At 39.0% G+C, this 26228-nt stretch overlaps 1 protein-coding gene across 3 annotated transcripts in view; it reads left to right on the top strand.

Annotated features, from left to right (window-relative positions):
- PAK6 (p21 (RAC1) activated kinase 6) overlaps positions 1-26228 on the top strand; it is a 72445-nt gene that overhangs the window by 15829 nt on the left and 30388 nt on the right. The window contains exons 1-3 of one of the 3 annotated variants that reach the window (XM_026710303.2): positions 1405-1578; positions 2603-2671; positions 22270-22478. In XM_026710303.2, the coding sequence (XP_026566088.1) occupies positions 22275-22478 (204 nt within the window). In that variant the 5' untranslated portion in view covers positions 1405-1578; positions 2603-2671; positions 22270-22274. Of the gene's footprint in view, positions 1-1404; positions 1579-2602; positions 2672-10443; positions 10530-22269; positions 22479-26228 lie in introns of those variants that run through there. The other 2 variants (XM_087921818.1, XM_087921819.1) reach the window with 2 other exon arrangements.

Genomic DNA, 26228 nt, shown 5'->3' with positions numbered 1-26228 from the left:
ATTCACAAGATCGTTTGATAAAGAACAATGCTTGGGGAGAAATAAAAAGAATAAAAAGTGAAATTGTTTTTTCTTGCTTTTTAAATTAGAAAACTAATTTAGTTTTCTCTATGGGGTGCTCCTCAGGTGCATTAGTGTTGCAATGCTCAAAATGGTTCTGGCTGAGAATTGTAATTTTCACACATCTGGAAAATGCCAAGCTAGAGAAAGACTGATTTAACTAAAATGAATGTTTTGATTCTCAGCAACTTAGGCAAAAAGACACAATCACATTTTTATCTTAGCTGTTTGGATATACAGCGCCTTGATGTTTAACATTCATTGTTTGCTTCTGATCTTTCTAAATAAACCCAACCTATTTTTATTTGTGAACAGCTTAGCAAGCTATTAAACCGTGACCTTATTTTTTCTTTATACATGATGTCCTCAGTAGCAGAATCTTCTAGATATGTCCAGCTCTGTCCAATAGCATACAAAAAAAGATGCATTTCTAGTAGTCAGTATGTTGTGAGCTTTAGCATACATGTATGTAGCTGAGGGACAATGTAGGAATACAGTACTGTTGATTTGATTGGCTCATGTAAATTTTATCTGCATATTTGTAACACTCACACTTATTAATGATGACACTCTGTTCCCTAGCCCCCTAAGTGTTTTTTTTTCCAAAAGGCAACTGGACTTCTTTCCCTTTGAAAACGTTTTCACTTCTCATCCAATAAAGCTTCTTTAGTTGAAATTGAACTGAAGAAGCTTCTTGGATGAGAAGTGAAAAGTTTTCAAAGGATAACAAGCCAAGAAAGTGGGGAAAAAGCACCTTTGGGACAACCATGACCTGAATGATTGAGAATTGCCACAGACATTCTTCTCTGGTATGTCTCTGCCTGTCTAGACAAAGTGAACAAACTGCTTCTGCCAGACATAACTAGGAAGTCAGCGTTGCTTCTCAATTAGGTGAAAGGGTTATCAAGAGCTTTTGGCCTTGAGGCTCGGAGATCAGCTTTCCTCTGCCTCGCCTAAACTTCGTCTCCTTCAGCCTTGGCACACACACACACCCGTCTACTTGAGCCACATGGCTTGGCTGTTTCGGCCAGGAGTGACGAGCTTTGTGGTCCAACGCTTTCTGAAAGGGGCCAGGTCTGAAAGGAGGCGGTTCCTTCCGTTGGTTAGTTCGTGAACTGGACTGGGTGGGGGACGAGCTCACCCCTGCACCTCAAGTTTGAGATTCACACCCACCCCACCAGGCCGCCTTCTGCTTCAGGGCAGAGTGGGGCGACCCCCTCCCCCCCCCCCCCCGGCTGCTTTCAAGCCCCAGCGCCCGCTTTCTGCTGCGGTCTGTCGCAATCCCGAGCTGCGCCTTCCCGGGCCGGGTGTTGCTATAGCTCTGTCGCGGGACCACGCCCTGAAGTCAAAAACTCCCAGGGTCAGGTGAACGCAGCTCCTGCACGGACATGTCAGGCCGGCCTGCGCCCCCTTTCCCGCGCTCCCCTGAGCTCTGGAGTGCCGGGCGGCGGGCAGGCGGCTCGGCACGCGCGCTAACTCCCGCTTCCTTCCCAAAAGGGCTGCTTCATAAGGACGCTGGTAAGCTGGAGCCCGAGCCCCAGCGGGCTCGTCGGTTTATTTATGAGGGAGGCCGTCTTCGCCCTTCTCCGAGCGCTTGGATTTGTCCGTTTCCCGAGGATTTAACTCTTTTTCTGCGGGAGCTGCACTTTAAAGCGCACCCGCCCTGACAATAAACCACCTCCTGGCACTGTGGATGGGCTAAGCCGGGCATTGAATGGGCTCGCAGGGAGAAAGGGAGCTACTTGCCAGGGTACCTAGCTTTTCTTCCCCCCTTTAAGGGTTTATTTTGGGGGGGGGGGAGAGAAAGCTTGTCTTTCCTTGGGGGAGGCCTTCATTCCATCTTCATTCTTGTAACCCAGCAACAACCCGTCCTCCAATCAGCTTTGCTCAATGGCAGGAGTGCAATTTGCTCGCAATCCTTCCTTCCTTCTCCCCTGGAATTGCCCTCCCTAGCATCTTTTTTTTTTTTGGGGGGTGTATGCAGGGATCTCTCTCAGCCTGCCAGCTTCAGCTCTTGTAGGAGGCAGAGGATTGGGGGGGCAGGAACACAGACCTGGGAGGAGGCAATGTGGCATTTCTTTGAGGGAGTGGCTCTCTCTGAATACTGTCAAATTGTGCAGTGTGTGGAATGAAAGAAAAGGGACAGCTGGAACTGTCACTGCAGACTGGAAGGAGTTAAAAGATGCCCCAACTGATGCTTCACAGAAAGCAGGCTGCATGTAGGCAACATGTCTGCTGAATATGTGCAAGGTATTATTACCATTTGCCCAGCAAGGACCTTTGAATCTTTGGAGAAATCCCTAACCACGCCTACTTGAAATTTACAGTATTAATAAAGCATTGTGATTAGATGATTAGATTAGGGTTTGGGGGGGACCCAGTTTTATACCAAGCAATTGCAAATGTTTTCTAATGATATAATGGAAAGGTAAATTCTTGTTTCCTCTATTAGGAAAGGTGGGTGTGGGTGTGTTTAGTTCCTTGTCCTCTGTGGGAATTGTTAACTAATGTTTGTTGACTGCTATGTATTCTTGTTTGCCAGGCTATTAAGGATCTACAGTAGTGTGCTGTGAGACTGAACAGTGAAGAGACAGCAGCAGACCATAAACTGGTGAGAACTTTAAAATGTACTGTGAGCATTGAAGAGAATCAAGAAAGATTGACAACCTGCAGATCCACAGGTGGTCCTACTGTCCCTCTAGGCCCTGGAAGCTTTGCCTGTTTTCCTTTGACATCCAAACATTGATTAGGTGTTAAGGAACAGATTACTGCTAATGATATTCGGGCATCAGCTGCTCTCAGGTAGACTTCACCAAGATGGAAAGGGGGTGAGGCTCCCCTCCTCTCGTAGTGGTCCAATAGCAGCAAGCAAGTTCATTGGTTAGAGGGAAGGAAAACATTTTTGGTTGCTTCTCTGCAAGCAGCCTTCTTGTTTTCCTTGTGCTCCACTGGTTGGCTGCTGCTTGCCAAAGCGAGGAAACAGCGCTCTTAAGCAGATCCCTGGGTGAGCCTGGAAATTGGGAAGATAAATGTGCCTATGACCATGTGTATGGCCCTTAACCTGTAATCCAATTCCCAGCCATGTAATAAGTGTAATGCAAAGCTATTTGAGTAACTATTTGATCTACAGATGCTATTTGTGTGTTGAAAAAATGTTAACATTATAAATACATAATAACGTTGGATGCAAAGCAGTAGACAGGTCAGTCTAATGAGAAAAAGAGGGGGAAATGTTATAAATGGTGATGTACATTTCTCTTTCCCTGTAGATTTTTTGTTTATTGCTTAGAAGGATATGATTAGACCTTATCAGGTACAAATGGCAAGGAGAAGATTTGGGGTGGACTTTAGCATAGATTTTAAAGGTTTGTAGCTGCTTTACAGCAGAGCAGATTGCTGCATGAAGTCTTTGGAGTTGTTTTATTTTATGTATGTAGCTGAAGCTGGACGGCCATCTGTGAGTTAGATTCTTATGTTAGTGGAGAATTGGCCTAGATGATCACCCAAGCCTTTTTCCAACTCTTAGATCTTAGATGGATTATGAGTATGATGTAACAGGTATTGCTTAGTGTGTATGATAGAAAGGGCAGCAGATAAACAGTGAAGAGATGATCTAGAACCCACTTTAGAGTGGGAATCTGACCATATACTATAACTCCAGCGATCTCCCCATTGTTATTACTAAATGCTTCAGAACTTGGGGATGAGTTCAAAGCATATGTGTGTGATTGCAGTTATCAGTCTATGTTTGGTGCAATTGCTATGATTTACAGGTAGAAAGTTTGCCTTAAAATCCTGCTTGATTTTGCTAAAGAAGGTGTCTAGTTGTGCAAATCTGTCTTGGTAGGGATTGTCTTCTCTTTCCTATCAAAACATTCTGCAACCTTTTTGTGTTTTAGTATTCATAGTAATACCTTTTAGAAAGTTGTGCTAAATCTGAAGGTGTTTCCACTTAAAATATTTAATCTATGAATATTTCTGCAAGGTTGCTAGTGTAATTGTAGCCCCATTTTACTTCTTGTCATATGCCCTTGAAATGTAAACCGGCCTTCTAGAACAATGTCCCTCCGATGCCATGGGATTCATATGCCTTCCCTTATTTAAGTGAGCCTTTAAAACTTGGCTATTCGTCCAGGCCTTGAGCTAGAGTGGGTGATGGACCTTTTGTGATAATTCATCTGTAGAATTTGTGTTATTTTTCCAGGTGTTGGTTTTTCTATCACTTTTTATTAGTTTATTTTAACAGTTTTATGTTGCATGCCATCCAGAGCTATTACCCTTAGACTTAATCACATTTTAAACATACCTCATATTTTTTATGGTTCATTAACACTGGAAGGTTATTTCCTTTAATGATATTATGAATCAGTATTTGTGGATCTGCCCAAGAAGGGAGTTAATACTCTAAGCACTAATCCACACAAATATAACACTCCCTGTGTTAACACAAATAATTAATAATATGTCTAATAAAATTTGTAATGAACTAATATTTGTGACAAAACCTGGGTATAAAATTACTGATGAATCCCCATTGCATTTAAGATAATTGTTAAGCATCTGTTCATCTACTGAACCTTTTAGACTTCAGATTTTTGGGGGCAGGGGAAACATGGTCTGTAACCATGTGCAAGGATTACGTGGTTGTTTTGCAGTGTACTCATTGCTCATCACTTTTCAATTGAAGGGTTGCTTGAATTTGTGAAATGTTTATAGAATTAGTAACATACCGGTACGCGTTCTTCTATTCTGAAATAAGTTCCATTGCATTTAATGCCACCAATTTCCAGATATTGTAAATGTGTAAATCTTTCCCCTATCCAGTGGTGTTCGACTTTACGTAGTGGTGTTCATCTCCATTTCTTAGCCAAGGGAGCCAGCGTTGTCCAAAAACATTTCCATAGTCATATGACCAGCATGACTATACACTGAGGTGCACAAAACACTATTATGATCATGAATTATCACTTGTTGCTTGTATGTGCCCTGAGAGCTTATGCACCAGAGACAAAGTCCTTGTGTTTCCAATCACACTTGGCCAATAAAGAATTCTATTCTATTCTATTCTATTCTATTCTATTCTATTCTATTCTATTCTATTCTATTCTATTCTATTCTATTCTATTCTATTCCATTCCATTCCATTCCATTCCAACCGAAGTGGTTCCTATTTATCTACTCTCATTTTCATGTTTTTAAGCTGCTAGTTGGGCAAGAGCTGGGGTAAGTAATCGTGCTGCACTGGGGCTCAAAGCCTGGCTGTCAGCTTTCCAGCAGACAAGCTCAGCATCTTTAACTGCTGAACCATCATGCTCCCTTAGTAAGTGTATATAGTTGTCAGAATTCCCAAAATATGTTGGCCATTGCAGATTGGAAGAGGTTTCTGTATAGCACTGCAATCAAAATGTTAATTTACCTTTTTTCTCATAGTAAAAAAACTTTTGTGTCTAGTACAGATAAGACTACAGTAAATAAGACTGGATATTTGGTGGTATAACAAAGAGATCCTGTAATGCAGGTGTGTCAAACTCACATAGTCACGGCATTGTCACATGATGTATTGGGACTTTTACCTCCTTTGCTAAATTGGGCGGGGGCCAGCACGTGGCGCATCTGGCCCACTGGCCACGAGTTTGTCACCCCTGCGGTAATGGCTCAATCACAGTGGGTTTCTGCCATCAACATTATATTTAGAAGCACTTTTGTATATTTTTGATAAGATGCACCATCAGTTCAGTTTATACACTAATACCCCATAATAGAGAGTTTCTCTGGCTGGAGCAATCTGAAGGAATGAGTTGGCTTTAATATACAGCTTCATAGAAGCTACAAATCAAAATCAATGCAATATTTAAGCATAAAGTAAACAAGCTACAGCTTAGGGCCCCACAATCTGCAGGGCCTAACAAAAATTCATATTGTTTTGATTTTAATATTTTGTAGTTTTAATGTGTATTGTAGTTTTTAAAACTCTTGAGTAGCAAACTTTTAGACATGATTTTAAAATGGTTTTATATGTAAATTACAAGGCATATATATGTTTTCATTTTTTTGTGTGGTACCCCAAAGTCCTGTTTTGGTACATACCTTTGAGAAACTTTCTGGTGTAACTTATAACAGGAGGCTCGAAAACTTTATATAGCTTAGGGACTCACCAAATCTAAATCCAACACTATTCAGAATGGTAAAATATACTGCTACATTGATCTGAATATATATTGGGAAGCTGTGTGTGTGGTCCTACCTTGTGTGTGGTAATCATATGACTTCCCATGATTTTATTCAGTGTTATGTATCTACAACTCACATTTCACCAAGAATAAATATAGTTGGAATTGTTGGCTGTACAAGATAAATTGAGCAAAACAGAGTGTATTTTATCAGATTGGAAGTGACATGCATACTTTGTGCTATAGTGTAACTTTCCCTAGCCTTGTGCCCTGCGGGTAGGTTAGGGCTCCATTTCGTAGAATTCCAACCAACCTCCCATGATGTCTGAGAACACTGGAAATTGGAGTTTTCATGTATCATAGAGAAGGTTGTTTTACTGTTTCATCATTGGGAACTGTTTAATATACAGAAATTATCACTTACTGTTACAGTAACTGAATTATGTTCATGGAGAAATACTATATACCTCATTACTTAATTCAGACCCTCTATAAGTGTTGGATTATAACTTCCATCATTTTCTAACAGCATGGCCATTAATTCTACGTGGAAATGAAAGGAATTGTAGCCCAATAGATCTGCAGGGTATAAGATTGAGAAGATTTACTCATCTTAATACAGTATGCTGATTCATGTGTTGCCTGAAGCTTTGATTTACATAATCATTGGAAAGATGCAATTGCAATAGATAAACCTTTGTTTACAAACAATATAGCAACACAGTCAGTAGCCAAAATTAAAGAAACCACAATATCTCATGGGACATTATGTGGATCAGGTCAGTATGCAAGGAGGGACCCAATCTTATAATCATGTTGACTTCCTGATGGTATCTCTAATTCATGTTCTCAGAGATGTAAAGGCCAGTATGTTTGTTATGGGTCAGATATTATTTTTAAATGAGAAAGAAACAAAAAGCAAATAACAGTTGAGGGCTTCATTTTGTTTTGTTTTCCATTCCTTGAAATAACTTTAGATAAAATGATTGGCTTCTTGTTGTTTATTTCTCATTTGTACCTAGATATACAGTACATAGTAATATAATACTTAGCTCTCTAAGACTTGTTTCTAATAGAATAAATCTGGTATTCACAGAAAGATTTAGAGTATCACTTTATTCAGGCATGCTAGTCCTAGGAAAGTAGCAGGGCTTTGTTTCTAAGGAAATCAAGAAGAATCTGATATATAAAAATGTTTACAGAAAAGGATTGGGGAAAGGAAACAGAACAAAAGTTGTAATGCCATAGTTCTTTAATGGTATAAGGTACACATTGCCTACCAGGTACTTTTCTGATTCAGAAAATGCAAGAACCAAACCTTTGTAGATGTCAAGTTGGGGAAGTTTGGTCAGCTTGGCAGATGCCATGGCTAATATCAATGCCTCTTCTTACTGCTAGATTTTTGTACTGGGCAAAATTCAGTTGAGTTGATTAAATTGTTCAGAGAAATGAGTTATAAGTTTTATATTTTTAAAATGCCATTTAGATATTTTAAAACTTAAAACGCAGGATTTCTACATGATATTGCAGTCCAGAGGTGGTATTCAGCAGGTTCTGACCAGTTCTGGAGAACCGGTAGCGGAAATTTTGAGTAGTCCAGAAAACCGCCAAATACCACCTCTGACAGGAGATTTTACAGTATCCTTCCCCTGCCACACCCACCAAGCCATGCCCACAGAACCAGTAGTAAAAAAAATTTGAATCCCACCACTGTTGCAGTCCACATGATAACTGCAGTCCACAATAGCTATAAGTCAAAGTTGCAAGAAAGAACCATGGTGTACCTGAAATTTAATAGCTTCCCAGATTTTCAGCTATCAGTTTTTGCAGCTGTATATGTTGTGGTTTGGCTACACCATCCTTTACTTTCTCATTTTGAGTGAAGAAATTTGTACCGGGCTTATATTCAAGCCAGTGTTAATACAGGTAGTCCTCAAATTACAGCCATAATTGAGCTTGGCCACCACAAGTGGAAACTTGTGATGGTTGTAAACTGGATCAGTCATATTGACTGACCCAGTTTTCTTATCTTTCGTATGACAGTTGTTAAGCTAATGCCATTGTTGTTAAGTGAACCAATGGTCTGCTGTGGTTTTGCCAGTTTTGCCAAAAATAGTCATAAAACATGGTTATATAACCACAAGACACTGCAAATAGTCATAAATGCAACCTGGTTGCCAAGTGCCTGAGTTGTGAACATTTAACTTTGGGGGAGGGAATCATCAGAACTTTGAATCTGGATCATACCCCTAGGTAGGTCCATTGTAGCTTCAAATGGCCACTAAGCAACCAGTCATTGGACAAGAATTACCTGTGTATCTTTTCCCAGTGACCATGAAATCCTAAAAAAAATAATTCCAGATCAGGTAGAAGCTTTTAACTGATTTTCAGTGGAAGCAAAGGGATTCTTCCTGTTCAGATCCAGAGTGATTGGGTATTGGGTGACATACACATTTAATTAATAAAAAAACCCAAATACAATATTGGGAAAGCTGTCTTATCTGGACTTCTTTTCGTTTATGTCAGATCACATTGTAGAAATTATTAGATTATAAGAAATACTGTGTATGCATTTGGTGAATTTAGAAGCAGTTTGGAATTCTTCTAGTGTATATTCAGTAGTATCCCTTGGGAGCTGATACAAGTGGTCTCAGACTCCACCGTGTTTCCCCAGTGATAATTATGGATATGAATATTGAGGCCTCTGGCTCTGCGAATTTCTCTGTGAATTCTTCCAGTGTCTGTCTGATTCAACACTTATGGTAAGATGTATAGTAGAGTGTGGTTTTCTTTACAGTACTGACTGGAGGTAGCAATGACTTTTTAGCTGTCCCTTGTTAGGATCAGGTTTTTCTGTTTAGTTTTAACCACAACTCTCTGACTTTGCAATGTAATGGGGGCTGCTTGTAGGATATGCCGACTATAGCTGATGGATTCTGAAGATTTTTTCTGTTGGCATTGTGCTTTTGTTAAATCCTTGATCCATTTTCAGCATTATACATGGTTCAAGTACTTGGCATAATCAGTTTGTTTGCTCCTGAGTGGAAGGCAATAAAGTGCATGGAGCCATTCAGAACACCATTGGAAAAAATTCAAAGTGAATCTACTTTGTTTTCCCCAATAACACCCTAATTTTTCACATCATCTGCCTTTTTGTTATTATTATTTTTTTGCATCAAAAGCCGCACACAAAAATGAAACTACACATTTCAAGTATGATCAAAAGGTGAATAGTAGTAGCACTATCATGGAACCACGCAGTTCATATAAGATTCTTGGACAAAACAAGAGAAAAGAAGCAGTCTTCTGTTCTGTGGAGCTCTTGATTAAAATCTCTATATCAAAAATGGCAATAGAAGGTAAGGAAGAAGACAAAGGGAAAAGTAGTATGAGTATGAGCAGTTGCAACTTTTTAAGGCTTGCTATATTCCAAGTGGAGATCAGGACCTGGGATCAAACAAAAGACCAGTGAAATGAATTACATGGAGTAACTAGATCAAACCTGCAGTCAAGTATTTGTGGAATTGCATTTATTTTGCAACATTTTTCCCCATGCCTCCTTAATCTAGTTGAAAAATATGTGATTTAAAAATGAATGATGCATGTCGGATGAATTGCTGTTTATATGAATGTCAAGACATCATGAATGCTGAGTCCCCTATGCAGTTTCTGCCTATTTTGGCTGACAAAGACCATTGTTTAATAGGATTGCTCTACATTTCTAAATCTCTCAGTTCAGAAGCAGAGGCAATTTTTCCCCCTTGAAAGAAAGTATAGAAATAAATGATATTTCTTTGTTGCTGTTCCCATACTACCCCTTCCTGCCACATTTGCCATTTTGGAAATTTCCTACCTGGCAGCTCCTCTTCCTTATGAGAAAAAAAATAGTCTCTTTTCCCCTTGTCTTTGCCTGACCCTTTTTCTTGTCTTGCTCCTCCTCTCACTTAATCCCTCCCTCTGCTCTGAATCTGCCAGATTGGGGGTGGGAGGGGAGACCCTCATACTTATTGGGAGATGTGACAGCCTTTGGAATTACATTATCTATGAAAAGGCTAGATGTGGAGTTGAAAAATAGGATGTGGCTCCCTAGCAGCAGGGATTGATCATGGAGAGAATTTCAGTCTCCAGCGGCTTTTACTTCATGGCAGTGACTGATGATTTATGCTTGTGGCATTTCAGTGCAAATGTAAATGCAGAACTGGAAAGACTACAGGCTAGTAGGATTCTTCAAGCATCAGCATCTTGGGGTGCAAGCCATTTGACAAAATAGGATCTCTTATCTGATTGCTTAAGCTTCAGGTATGCATTTTTCCATTTACTTAGTAGGTCCATATACATATAATTCCATATTCTAGGAATTAAAATCTTATCATGTACTAATCCATTGCTTAAAAGTGCTTGTTTCATGTTTTTTTCTAAGAAAGGGAGAGACGCAAATATATTCTATCACTATTGAAACCTAGTACTTATTGTATGAGAAACAAAAGCTGAAAGTGGCTGGTTCAATGCAGTTGCTCAGGGATCTTGAAATGCAACCTCTATGCTTATTAAATTGGAAAGGTTTTTAAAATTTATATTTTCTGCATTTTTATGAAACCTTATATTTTATGATTTAAAATTATGCTCGATTATCTAGCATTAGCTATTATTAAAATAGTTTTGGGAGGTGCAAAGCAACTGTCATTGATTATATTTTGTCAAATGCATGACCATTGAAGATGGTACTGATAAATCTATAACAGTTTGAAGTGTCTGCATGTTTCCAAATCAAGTAGGTGCTGTATCTACAAGTGCAGTTATCTTATTTGAGATTTTGCTGAATGTGTGATTTGTTTCCGGTAAGCCTTTTGGGATGCATACTTGAAAGTTGGCTAATAGTAACTCACAAATGAAATCCTAATCCTTAGTTCATAAATCAATTAGATTTGAGTCAGAGGGAAACACTACTGCTAATTACAATGACTAAATTCTTCATTAATTTATCTTCAAAGAATCCAAAATTAAGAGTGTTCTTGCTGGTGGATAAAACAAATGGGCCAGTTTCCAAGAATAAACTACTTGAATCCAAGGGAATTGTAAATTAAAAAAAAACCTGTGAGTATCTGTCTTGTCTTGGGCAATATTTATCTTCCAAAAATGCCTAAGATAAGCAGTTAAACTCTACAAAGGCTTCCATACAAAGTTTCTTTATTGGATCACACCAGGCATCCTCAAGGTATAACTCACAGTTATGTTGAGATTCATCTAATGTCTAATCTTTGCATAGTTGTCTTCATAGTGTGAAAAGATGGTTATCTTCATCCCATAACGTTACAGCAAAGGAAGCTTCAGCATGCTGCAGAGGCTCCCCCGCAACCCAACTAGAGGTCAATTCAGTGACCAAGGATTACAGATGTGACCACATGACATGAGCTGCATCTCCCATGAGGCATTGACTACATTTCCCATGAAGCATTCCCTTAAGGGGACAGCTCCCAATTCCCAACTAACTATATACTGTCTGACCAGCACAGTATCACCATGCTTAAATTCTTCCACATACTACAGGTAGTCCTCGACTTAGTTTGTTTAATGACTTTCAAAGTTACAATGGCACTGAAAAAAAGTGACGACCATTTTTTACACGTACAACTATCGCAAATTCCCCTGGTCACATGATCAAAATTCAGCTGCTTGGCAATTGACTCATTTATGACAATTGCAGTCTCCCAAGGTTATGTAACTGCAACCTTCTGACAAGCAAAATCTGGCGAAACTTGATTCACTTAACAGCCATGTTACTAATAACTGCAGTGATTCACTTAACAACTGTGGTAGGAAAGATGATAAAATGGGTCAAAACTCACTTAACAAATGTCTCACTTAACAACAGAAATTTTGGGCTCAGTTGTGGTCTTAAGTTGAGGACTACGTGTAAAAGGTTTTTTTTAGACTCTCAAAACCATAATAATAAGCCGTTAAAAACTAAACATTTATTCTGAATAATTTATTCAAATTATTCTGGAGAAACCAAAGTTTTGCTGAATTTTAAAAGTCTTATTCCAAAGTCAGTGGGTCTGAGAATTCTTCTATATAGACAAAGGCTGCATCAGACATAAGATTCAATCACAGAAAACAGTGGAAACAGATTTTCTGTCTGTTGGTTAGCTTCCCACTGGTGGCACCTGTCTACTCCTTTCTGTCTCCTAGTGTGTGGGTGTTGCAATATCACCCAATGATCCAATGATACCATACCTGCCAGGTAACACGTGTAAAGCTATGATTGGTCAACATAGTGAGGCAGGTAACAAAACAACCAACAACACGTGTAAAGCTATGATTGGTCAACATAGGTATTACCTTATATGGTCAGTATGCCTTATATGGTCAGTTTCCTTATATGGTCAAATATGCAAATACATAGCCTTATATGGTCAAATGTACCCAAAAGGAATGTTTCCTCATACACCCTAAACCCCACCCTAAACTTGCACAATAAAAGAGAGGGGAAAAGTTTGCTCTGGGCTTCCTCTCCCAAGAACATGCCTTTGTGTCCTTGTCTTCATTGCCTCTGCGAGAGAAGCCCGTCCGGGCAGTCGGTCCGGGCGTGGGCTACCAGCTGACTCCTCATCCCGGCACTGGGACCCGCAACTCATCAACTGGTGACCCCGACGTGATCGCTTCTACGATACGTCCCCTTCACAACGTGCTCCTTTTCTAGGGAGACGTCGCCCTGACTCCCGTACTACGCCACTGGGCAACAGCAAAGCGCATTCGTAAGTATGGGCTCCCCACTTTCCAAAGTTCTGTCCAAGCATGTGGATGAACTTCATTTTTTAGTCAGGAAGGCCAATGCTCTGCAAAGAACTAATGGCATGACAGTCTTTCCTCTTTCAAGGAAAGCTATAATATCTTTCTCCTCTATCTTCAAAAACATTGCCCAGCTTATTCCGAGGATGGCACTCTTAAACGCTCCACATGGGAGAAAATTGGAAAATGGATCCATCAACCTCCTCGGCAGCGCCACATATTCTCTGTACCTGGAGAGCGCTCATGGCTGCGATTGATATTTTTATCCTTCTTCTGATTCAACTTCGAATCAACAAGATTCCCCCCTCCTTCTTCCTTGCCTAATCCCCCCTGCTCTTTCGGCAGCTTCCTTGCCCAATTCCCCCCTGCTCTTCGGCAGCTTCCTTGCCCAATTCCCCCCTGCTCTTTCGGCAGCTTCCTTGCCCAATTCCCCCTGCTCTTTCAGCAGCTCCTTTGTCTAATCCCCCACCTCCTCTTCCAGCAGAAACTTCACCCATCTCCTCTTTGTCTTCAAACACCCCCCGCTCCCCCCTCCCTCCTCCCCTTCAACAAAAGCCTTACATTCCTCTCATTCCTCCCCTTAATCCCCCACCTCCTCTTCCAGCAGAAACTTCACCCATCTCCTGTTTGTCTTCAAACACCCCCCGCTCTCCCCTCCCTCCTCCCCTTCAACAAAAGCCTTACATTCCTCGCATTCCTCTCCCCCTTCCCCCCTCCCCCTCCCTACAGCCTTTCAGCCTCAAAATCTTCCTTTACAAAACCTGACTCCTTCCCCTCTAATACCCCTCCCCCTTGCTTCGTAACACCTTTCAGGAAGCTTAGCTAATGGGAAGATTAATGCAGAAGATCTTTCTTGCTTCCCCATGATCCTTCAAGCCCCAGTGGCAGGAGGCAATCCAGTTGCTCAGTATGCCCCCATGGAATGGAATCTTATGAAAGATCTTAAATCTGCCACCACCAACTACGGTCTAAAGTCACCCTATGTGCGTGCCATGCTGGAGAATATCTCTAACAACCATAATATTCTCTTTTCTGAATGGCAAACAATGGCTTCAATGCTCCTGACATCTCCCCAACTTGCCCGCTCCACACAAACAGCTTTTTCTGTTCTGCTTTCAACTTCTATCATCCCAAACTCCTCTTTGATCATGGAAGGGTGGTCGCTGCCCCTTTCTTTATGACTCATCCACTCTTAATTGCCTCTCTCTCAGAGGTGAAAGATCTTTTTCATTTCCTGTTAACACTACAGTAGCCACTCTTGTTATTGCAACCCTTTCCCCTCTATTCCATGCCCTCAAGGGCTTGATCGCATCATCCCCAACTGTCTGCTATCTTTGGCTATCTTGCCCACAGCTATTCTCTTCCAAACAGCCCCCAAAACAAAGAAGCTGTGCATCATCGAATGGCTTCACCTCCCTCACACTCCTAGCCATCACAGTTTTAACTGATGGCTCTAAAACTCATGGTGCTCGTGTCTGGTATGAACTGGCACAAGCAACTGACAATTAAGATGCCTCAACCTTCCCCTCTATTAGCAGGGGAAAGTCATAGTCATTTTCATCAAAACAAAAAGGCTCTGGTAAAACAATTTGGCATTTCTTTGGCAGAAGCGACAGCAATTATACAACAATGTCCCACATGTAGTCTTCAAGCAAAGAACTACCCCCAAGGTATCAACCCTAGAGGGACTGATGCCTGTGATACCTGGCAAATGGATGTCACACAATTTCAGCCTTTTGCACCCTGGAAATACCTTCATGTGTCTGTTGACACCTATTCAGGGTTCATTATGGCCACCCCTCAAAGGGGAGAAGCGTCAAAGCATGTTATCAATCATTGTATTCGGACCTTCGTAGTGCTGGGATCGCCAAAAATTCTAAAAACAGATAATGGACCAGCCTATATCAGCTCTCAATTCTCTGAGTTCTACTATCACTGGTCCATTATCCACAAGTTTGGGATTGCCTACAATAGCCAGGGGCAAGCTATTGTTGAAAGGGCTCATCAAACCTTAAAATTGGCATTGCAACGATACATGGGGTCAAAAGGCCTTAAAGGCCCCCTAGCCTCCCAGTATTACAAAATGTGTTGAATGTTTGTCTGTATACGCTTAACTTCCTCAATCTCACTGGCACCCTCCCCTGTCTGCTGCATCTCGACACTTTACTAAACCACCTGTTCCCACTTCGAGACCACTAGTCTATTATAGACAGTTACCTGATCCTGCGTGGAAAGGACCTGCCGAATTGATCACCTGGGGTCGAGGCTACGCAGCAGTCCAGCTTCCTGACAGAACTCTTTGGGTTCCTGCAAGGTGTGTCCGCCCATATCACCGCCCACAACCAGCGAAGCCATCATCCGAAAAAGATGACAGCACTCCTCTTCTTCCTGCTTGGCTGTTCGTTTCGCTGGACTGATGGGACATCCACCAGCCTTAACGCCACAAACCACACAACATCACATGGGTCATCAAGGACGCTTATGGACAAATACTCAACTCTACAACTAATTACACCATGATTTCTTCCTATTTCCCCAAATTACATTTTGACTTTGCTGAAATGATTATGTATTATTGACAAAAAATCATTTTGTATTCAGGTACAATTGTTTCCCAAAATTGATGTATATAACTCAGAAGATTTTGTTTCTTTACTAGAACCTAGACAATATAACCTTAGGGCAAAAAGAGAAGTAGTAACTGCTTTGATGCTAACTGTACTGCTGGGATTGGGGCTTCTGGGACGGCCACAGGTATAGCTGGCCTTGTTACTTCTGATCAGCATCTTCGCCAGTTAAGTGCCACCATAGATGAAGATCTTAGAAGGGTCGAAAAATCCATTCTTGCCTTGCAAACTTCTCTTACCTCTTTATCTGAGGTGGTCTTACAAAACCGCAGAGGCCTAGACCTCTTGTTTTTGAAACAAGGGGGACTATGTGCTGCTCTTAAAGAAGAGTGTTGTTTCTATGCTGATAGCTCAGGAGTTGTCCTAGATTCCATGAAAGAACTAGACACCAGATTCACAACATACTTGGTATCAAGGACTATTTAACCTTTCCCCATGGTTAACAACATTGTTATCTGCTATAGCTGGTCCACTTATCCTTCTCTTGTTGGCATGTACCATTGGACCATGTGTGATAGGTAAATTCTTAGAAATCCTTAAAAGAAAATTTGGCCAAATTGATTTGGATTTATACTCAAAACAAAAACAAATTAATGCGCTAATAGAGAAAAAGGCCCTCTTGCAATTCTCCTCAGATTCCGATGACTCTGATAACGAGTTCACCAAAGATGCTGCCAAAGGGGAACCACGAATTCTCATGAACCTATGACAGGATGAGTCGGAGGACCTAGACTGGACATAACAGTGAGGATAGTGAGTAAATAGCCCTAAAAACAAAATAAAAACAGGGGAGATGTTGCAATATCACCCAATGATCCAATGATACCATACCTGCCAGGTAACACGTGTAAAGCTATGATTGGTCAACATAGTGAGGCAGGTAACAAAACAACCAACAACACGTGTAAAGCTATGATTGGTCAACATAGGTATTACCTTATATGGTCAGTATGCCTTATATGGTCAGTTTCCTTATATGGTCAAATATGCAAATACATAGCCTTATATGGTCAAATGTACCCAAAAGGAATGTTTCCTCATACACCCTAAACCCCACCCTAAACTTGCACAATAAAAGAGAGGGGAAAAGTTTGCTCTGGGCTTCCTCTCCCAAGAACATGCCTTTGTGTCCTTGTCTTCATTGCCTCTGCGAGAGAAGCCCGTCCGGGCAGTCGGTCCGGGCGTGGGCTACCAGCTGACTCCTCATCCCGGCACTGGGACCCGCAACTCATCATGTGGGAGTTCCCTTTTTCTCCTGAAATGAAAGGCTACTTACTGCTGCTCTTCTCTTGCTTTCTGGCTGTTCTGTTGGTCAGTGCTGTTGCTGTGCCATAGCCAATTTTTTGTTGGGAAAGCTGGTTTTTCCCCCTCCTTCACAGCAAAAAATCTCTCTCTTTATTAGTCAAATTAAATTAAATTTATCATGAAAGCTTGATACTGTTTTATAAATTGGCCTGCTTCTACCAGGTGCCCTGAGATATGTTAAATTGGACCAGAAATTATGGGAACTGGAACTTTAACACTTTTGGAAGTTACTAGAATTAGAATTCTTTTTTTTTTGGCCAAGTGTGATTGGCTATACAAGGAATTTGTCTTGGTGCAAATGCTCTCTGTATCCATGAAAGAAAAGATATATTTGTCAAGAATCATAATGAGATAATTTAAAATAAGGCTATAGGAAGTAAAGAAAGGGAAAAGCTATTGAAAAAATTTCAAAAATAGTTATAAGATATGGATTAGAATGTATAAGATAAATATGTATTGAGTTTATGTATGTATGAAGAAGTGATAACCTGGGCCCACGCTATTCTCAAAAAATGATACTTTATTTGTTTTTGTATGTTTTGTGAAAACTTAAATAAAACTTTTATAAAAAAAAAAGAATCAAGAATCATAAGGTAACACTTAATAATAGTCATAGGGTACAATAATCAATCAAATCATACTAGGAAACATTCCGTATAAATTGTAAGGATACAAGCGAAAAATTTACAGTCATACAGTCACAAGTCGGAGGGGATGGGTGAAAAGGAGTGATGAGAAGATTAATAGTAATAGTAGTACAGACTTTGTAAATAGTTGGACAGTGTTGAGGGAATTATTTGTTTAGCAGAGTGATGGCATTTGGAAAGAACCTGTCCTTGTGTCTAGTTGTTCTGTAAGCAGTGCTCTATAGCTTCGTTTTGAGGGAAGGAATTGAAACAGTTTTATGTCCGAGAAGTGAGGGATCTGTAAATATATTCACAGCCCTCTTTTTGACTCGTGCAGTATACAGGTCCTCGATTGAAGGCAGGTTGGTAGTAATTGTTTTTTCTGCAGTCCTAATTACTCCCTGGAATCTGTGTCTGTCCTGTTGGGTTGCAGAACCCAATCAGACAGTTATAGAGGTGCAGGTGACAGACTCAATAATTCCTCTGTAGAACTGGATCAGCAGGAATTATTGAGTAAATTTTGAGAAAATGGTGCAGTGGAGTTAGAGAACACTATTTTAATCTGGGCTGAATCTTGATCACACTGACACTGTTAAATGATTAACGCATGCGTTTTATAAGTGAATATATTTCCTGATGTTTTGTTATGAATTCCTGGTCACTTTCAATAATTCAGTCATGTAAATTAAGTCAAAATACTGCTATTGTTATTTTGTTCTTACTGCTACTAGAAACACAAAAGGCCATATTTAGGCTGACTGTTTCTCTCTCCCTCCCTCCTCCCCCCACACAAAATCAAACAAAAGAGAAACATTTCTTTACATATTCATTTATTTTTAAAAATAGAGCCCAATTGTATGTGATCCCCAGGAGCCAATTACCTTCAGATAGTGTTCTCTTTCTATTGACAGGCGGCCTATCTGAAGTAGATCTGGGTCACACAAGGCTTTTATTCTTGACGTGCTTCCAAGAATGTTCTTCCAAGAACGTTCTTCCGTGTCTTCTACAGCACCTGAAATAGTGCAAAAGCATTTTCTGCTCTACACCTTTTTCAGAGGCTTCAGAGGCTGTACGAAAGTATAACCCATTCTCACATAGTCTCAAAAAAATCATGCTAGAATAGGATATGCTTTCAAGAATAGTTGTTTGGGGAGGTTGGTGAATGTTGGCCTGTCACTCAAAACTAGTGGTACGTCACCTTTGACATGCGTGCCACAGATTCACCATCACTGCTCTAGACAAAGTAGTTATCTCTACATCATGGTACTGTAGTGTGAACTCATCTTTTATTTATGAACACTAATAAAAAAGCCTTTAGCCTTTTCCATTTGAACAAATCATTTGCCAGAATTTCTTCTTCTAAGCTCCTATAGGCAAGATCTGGATGTCCTCACTACTTCATATATATTAGAATGCCTTCATATCCTTGACTGTATTTCATTAACAAGGTGATATGTCGCATAGACAATATGATGAAACAGGGAAGATTTAACACACTGATATTTATTTACTAAGTTTATGTCCTGCCTTTTCTCCAAAAGCCAATATTTACTTAGCTCACAGTTGCTAAAACCCAGTCAGCTGATAAGAGATATATATACTACTAGCTGTTTTATTATTGGAATTCAGGATTGTCTTAGTACAACCCTTGGTTGTAACTCTAGGATATTGGATAGAGTTATGTGATAACGAGATGTACTATTTGAGTAATTGCTTTGGACTTCACTAAAGTAATGTTGATATTCTATATAGCTCAGCCTTCTCCAACCTAACACCTTTCAGATATTTTGGATTACAATTTTAAAGAAATCTTAGCTGGCTGAGATTTTTAGCAGCTGTAATCCTGGCATCTGGTGGATGTTGGATCATGCAAAACAGCTACCAGATGAGGTAGTATTATCCAGATGAGCTTGTAGTTTTGCCAGTCAAATAAGAACTCACTACTCACAACTGCTTTGTTACTTCAGCAGTTTCCTTTTAAGAATATTGAATAGGATTTGGTGGTTCTTTCTGTCAGGGTTTGCCTTCAATAAATTAGCATTTGGATATTTCTTCGTCAGATTTCCTCAGGTATAGGGTTTATTTTAAAAGAGGACAATTCTACTTTATTCTAAAAATTAAATTGTGTGTGTCTCTTTAATAGCCTAGTTATTACATTTGAGATCTTTTGTGAACAGATAATTATTCAGTTATTTTAGATGTTGCTGGCTTCAAAAAATAGGACAGTGTAGAATATTTTACTTGAATACACTCCTTTTGATTACAATATAGAATGTAATTCTGTTAGTAAGCATGACACTGAAGTATGAGAGGAGATATTGTTAATATTGCTAAAACAAGCTTGTAGCTGCTGCAGTACAAATTATTCCTACTAAATTCAGCTATACCTCTGACCCAAATTTAGAGCAAGAATATCTATACTCTAGTAGTGCGCAGGCTCAAGAGAATTTCTTGTGAAGTTGAAAATCTGGGCAGGCAGCTAAAATCTGCTAAATGCGGAAAAGCTCTGCAAGAAGCTGCTGGTTGTTTGGTTAGAGGGTAAATCATCAAATGTTTTTATAGCACAATGTTAACCTAAGGCTTTGTTGTATATAAACAACTATACTGAAGCCCAAGTTTAGGCAGTCTTTTTGAGCTCATCTGAATTTTGAACAAATGTTCTGTGATTAAAAAATGGCTGCCACAGTGAGATTTACCTAGTTACAAAATGGCTGCTGCGGTCAAACTTTGAACATTTCTTTATCTCCCCAATTTCTCTTTCCCAATGCAAATGAAAAAAGTCCTTTCAAACAAAGATCAGAGCTGTAGCCTCTCTTCTTTGTCCTTCTCTTTTGTAATATTATCTTGCCATAGTTATAGACTGCCAGAATTATGAGATACTGAGTAGTGTAGAACAAAGCAGGAATAACATAAACACATTAGAACAACATAAGACATGCATACGAAGGGGGTATGGCCACAGTCAGTCAATTACAGTGAAAGTTCAGTGAAATTTAAATGTTATAGCTGTTTGTGGAAAGCATTTTCATTATGTAAGAATCCCTCATGGAGTCCTATGCAAACCAATGGCCTACTTTTATATACAGAAGGTGGCACTTTGCTTTTCTACAATCAGCATCACATTTATTTATAATTACATTTCAGGTAGGGATGAGACCTATAGGCACCAAGAACCTGTTGGCACACTGGTACCATAGGCACTGTGTCTCTTACTCCTGTACCAACCCAAGTATTATTAACAGAAAATTAGATTTGGGGCCTTTTCAAATAATATATTGGGCAGTAAAAAATCCAAAATGCAGAACATTTCTATTAGGGAAATGTCATTTTTTTCTAGGTGAGACAAAGTTCTTAGCATTGTGGTATAGGGAAAGATACAAGAATATCAAGAAAATGCTTCTGGATTGTTGCAGTTCTGCAACCTACAGCTGTCTTGGAGTAAAAACAAACGGTTTGGTGTATTACCTTGAGAGAGTGGTAGAAGAGGAATTAATATTATAACATGCATAAATAATCATAATGATAGTAATAACAATGTAGTAATTATTAACAAGTGAATTTATTTCTCTCCAGGCCTTTGTTCATTCACAGTTACAAAACAAAGGATTTTTTTCCCTTAAAGGATGGATGGTGGAAGTTATTTTTTGATTGGTTATAGAAACAACCAAAATCATAGCAGGATTAATCCTTTCTCATTCACGTAAACATAGCATCGAATACCTGAAGATAGTGTGGTTCAAGAAAAAAATATGCATTTCTAGATACTCAGTAAACAGTGGCTCATTTAATACTTAAAGGAGTATGTAACATATTCAGACAGTCATTTTATTTGCATCCTAATAGCAAAAGACAGCATTTACTAATCCATAAGATTTATGTTAAATTCTAATCTGCAGAAGAAAGCAACCAGAAGACTGTACGGGATACTCTGTTTTACAAATTTCATAATCCTGAGTAAATCTCAGTAACATGATTGCTTAGAGTACCTTACTCTTCTATCTTTCTATACTGGCAAGGTCAGAAATTTAAGGGATTCAAATCTTATAATAAGCATCAGTAGTCCAAATAAGAAAACATTTTATTACATGGACATCTTCATTCTCTGATTCTAGGGCCAAATAAGCTTAGTAGACTTCTTAAATGTTGCTTTTTTCTTGTTTTTTTGCCCAGAAAAAAAATTAAGGCTTTTTATTTTTCAGACTTTTTCATTCTTTTAAGCTACCTATATTTATTCCTCCTACTCTATTCTGCAGTCCTTTAGAAGTCCTTCACAGGGCTGGGTTTTCTTGCTTGTGTTTCCAATGGCTTACTGTTCCAAGAAAGATTGTGATTATGCATGTTATTTTAATTAGAATAAACTTTGCTTATAAAAAAATTTGGTAAAAGGAATCCAAATTATGTAGAAAGAGAAAGTAATCTGGAAAGCAATTGTGTGTCTCAGTTAAATCTTGTCATATTCACAGTCATTAAAACCACTAAATTAAAAGCTTTCAGCCTATTTTGGCAAGGAAGAACCATAGATCCAGGGTGGCATCTGTGACACTATTTTGCTTTCTGCTGAACTAGATGGACAACTTTTAATGGATGTGGTTCTTAGATGGAGTCAGTAAATGCCACATGTGCAAACTGCTTGCAACTGATGCTGGGTAAAGTCCGATAAACACTCCAGTGCATTTGTTCTTTCTCATTCAGGCACAATGTTTCGCAAGAAGAAAAAGAAGCGACCTGAGATCTCTGCTCCTCAGAATTTTGAGCATCGTGTACACACATCATTTGATCCAAAGGAAGGGAAGTTTATTGGCTTGCCACCTCAATGGCAAAATATTTTGGACACTTTGAAACGTCCCAAACCTGTTGTAGACCCTTCAAGGATTACACGGGTACAGCTTCAGCCTATGAAGGTAAGAAGAAAATATTAGCACTCCCCAGAACACTTTCTAATCATCTAGTTCATGTATGTATCTTTCTTTACCTCCAATCGAGGCATTCCATGCAGCTTAATATATTAGTATTCATGATAAAAAAGTGGACATGAATAAGAGTTGAAGAGTTGAAAAAAAATTGCTGAAGAGGCAAATCAGAACTTCATCAATCTTCAATATGATTTATTAAGTATATTGTTTGGGGAGGTTTCTGGCAAATATTTTCTAGTGGTAGATCTCTGCATTAGTCTGTTACAGCAAACCTGGAAAGAGCTATGGATTGCCTGCAAGCTAAGTCGTTGATTATATTAGTTTTTCCCATATGGCATCTTTCGGGTATGTTGGGGCTGCAACTCCCAGAATTGGTACTCTTGGATAAATGGTGGGAATCTTGAGAGCTGTAGTTTCAGTACATCAGCAGGCTGAATTATGGGATTGACTCGAATTCACTTCATCTCATGTCAAAGAAGCAATCTGGTTTTAGTGTGGATTTACCCGCATATTATATTATGCTTTTATCGGACATATTTTAAAAGGCTCAACTCATTTTCTTTTACTGTGTAGAAAGAACAGTAGAATCTATCCATTCTGTGCATTCAGTCTGGATAGATATGCTTCTTTTAATTTCCTCTTCTTAGGATATTGGGAAAGGGGTGTATACCACAGTCACTGAATCAGGCAGAGGAAAAAGATAAACATTTTGATATTCTGTATAATAAGATGTGCAGGAAGTACACCACTGTAATAATGGGGTACCTTAACTACCCTGACTTAAACTGGGAGACGCAATTGGGAAATCAAACAGGGTCCAGGATCAGCTAAACTGGACTTAATCCTTACTAATAGGGATGAAATGATAGAAGGGATGGAAGTTGTAGGAACTTTCATGGAAAATGGCCATATCATACTAGCGGAGGTGGTATTCAGCAGGTTCTGACCAGTTCTGGAGAACCGGTAGCAGAAATTTTGAGTAGTTCGGAGAACTGGCAAATGCCACCTCTGACTGGAGATTTTACAGTATCCTTTCCCTGCCACGCCCACCAAGCCACACCCACAGAACCGGTAGTAAAAAAATTGAATCCCACTACTGGAATTCATCATAATGCAGGCACTGATAACTGAACAAAGTCAGACTAGTGTTTTAGATTTTAAGAGAGCTGATTTCAACAAAGTAAGAAACAGTTAGGAAATACTTCATGGACAGAAAACCTAAAGGGAAAAACAACCCAAGATACTTGGGAAACTGAAAAATTAGATTTTAAAGCCTAATCAAACAAAATATCACAGAGAAATGGAAAAAGGAATCCCAGATGAAACCAGCACGGTTGAATAAAGAGGTCTCTGACAAACTGAGGGACAAAAAGGAGAAATGGAAAGAAATGGAAAGAAGGGTTCATAACTAGAGCACAATATCAGAAGACAGCCCAAATCTGCAAGGAATTAAGGAAAACCAAGGCTCAGAATGATGTAAGACTAACAACAAATGCAAATTTTTTAAAAAAAAAGTTTATTTTGATATGTAAGGAGTAAGAAGAAAGTCAAGGAAATGATAGGTCCACTGGTAGGAGAAGATGGCAAAACTGACAGGCAGCAGAGAAAAAGCCAAACTGCTTAATTTCTTCTTTGCATCTGTCTTTATACAAAACCTATCAAAAGTACCACTATGGGAGTCAGATTAGGAAAACAGGTTAAAAAAGGCAAAAAATGAGTACGAAAACACCTTTTCACTTGATGTCTGTAGAGATCCTCATTCATCTAGATCATGGTTATCCCAAAAGTGCCTTTTTTGTAGGAGTCAACTGGATTTTCTTGTTTTTTCCTTGGAGGATATTTTGTTTCTCATCCAAGAAGCTTCTTCAGCTCTGAGAGGATAGTGGGGAACTCATTTCATTTGATGAATTCAAATTGCCAGGACGAGATGGTTTACATCCCAGGATTCTGAAGGAGCTGGCAGATGTGATCTTGGAACCACTGAACAAAATCTTTTGAATCTTTGGAAAGGAGCTGATGTGGTTCTAAATTTTTTTTTAAAGGAATAAAATGGAACCAGGAAACTACAGAACAATCAGTTTGTCATTAATACCTGGAAAAATCTTAGAAAAGATAAGCAAGCAATGGATTTGTAAGCACCTAGAAACAAACAAGGCAATTAATAGAAGCCAGTATGAGTTTGTTAAGACAAATTCTGCTAAATAAACCTTATTGCCTTCTTTGCTAAAGTGATTAAATTAGTGGATCAAGGATATGATAATGGATGATAACTCAAGCATCCAATGTTGCAGATATAGTATATGTGAATTTCAGCAATGCATTTAATACAGTAGACCACAGTCTACTTCTTGTTAGAATGGAACAATGTAGTATAAACAGTACAACCACCAGATGGATTCACAATTGGCTGACCAATCGCACTCAGCATGTAGCCCTCAACAAGGCTACATCTACTCTATATTGAGAGAAATATGCAGTGTGGTTCCTCAAGATTCTGTTTCAGTGTTCTTCAACACTTTATTTAACTAAAATTGTAAGATTTTTTTTCAGAATGGATTTCATTCTAATGCAGTCTGTTATATCTAGACTATTTAGATATTGATCTGGGTTATACATTGCTTTTAATCATATTTCATTGACTAAGTCACAGTTAATCAGATTCAAACCATAAGCCATAGATTTACAAATCAGTACAGTGAGTTTTACACAAATCCTAAATTATTATGCAATTTGCTTGGTCATAGCTTACCTCAGGATATGGTTAGTAAATCTATCCGTTATCTCAATCCATGGAGGAAAAATGTATAAAGCAATCTAAGATGTATATTCATATTTGTCCTTCTTTGTTAACGTAAACATTGTCTTTAGGAAAGATTATGGCATTGAGTAAAACGGAAGTGATAAAATAATCCCTGAAGAGGGGACTTATTTGTGTCATCCATTCTTCTTTTCACAGTGAGAAGTCTTATCTTTTTGCTTATAGCAATCTTGTAAACCAAATTACACTGTTGCCAGTAAGAAAATAATGAAACATAGATGCATGTTTACACACAGACTGTGATGATGCATTATCATCTGGCCAAAAAGACCTAATACTTCGTTACTAAGACTTGCTTGTAGTTATTTGCTGCCTGTTTTCCAGTTGTCCAGAAGATGTGCAATATGTAAATATCATATATAAATATGATAAGACACAAAGAGAAAGAAAAAAAAAGAAAAAAGAAGGAAGGAAGGAAGGAAGGAAGGAAGGAAGGAAAGAAAGAAAGAAAGAAAGAAAGAAAGAAAGAAAGAAAGAAAGAAAGAAAGAAAGAAAGAAAGAAAGAAAAGAAAAGAAAAGAAAAGATTGATTTTAGATTTGGACTTGTTTTAGAAATGTCATATATAACAGAACAGGACATCTTTAAAGCAGCAGTATCTCCAAATTATTTCAAAACAGTAAGGTAGATGCTGGTATTTAGAAAATTGTTTAATGAGTGACAGTTCCTTCTCTCTGGCATTTCGGAAAAGAGTGTAATAAGCTAATCTGTGGGAGTAAATGTCCTCCATTATGGATATTAATAATCACAGATTGCCAGAGGTCCCTCTTTATGGAGAATGTATGAATCACTTTTTATATATACAAAAGTAAATTTCACAATAGTTAGATTTCCATTTTCTAATATTTACGTAAATTGAGCATGGAGAGCTGGTAATTTCCCATGACAACGCCTGGTTGAAAGATTTCTTAAATTGAATTTA

The sequence above is a fragment of the Pseudonaja textilis genome, chromosome 1 (genome assembly GCF_049901715.1).
Source record: "Pseudonaja textilis isolate UNSWEBS1 chromosome 1, rPseTex1.2, whole genome shotgun sequence".
NCBI lineage: Eukaryota > Metazoa > Chordata > Lepidosauria > Squamata > Elapidae > Pseudonaja > Pseudonaja textilis.
Note: the sequence above shows the minus strand (reverse complement) of the source record. Positions and strands in the feature narration are given on the sequence as shown.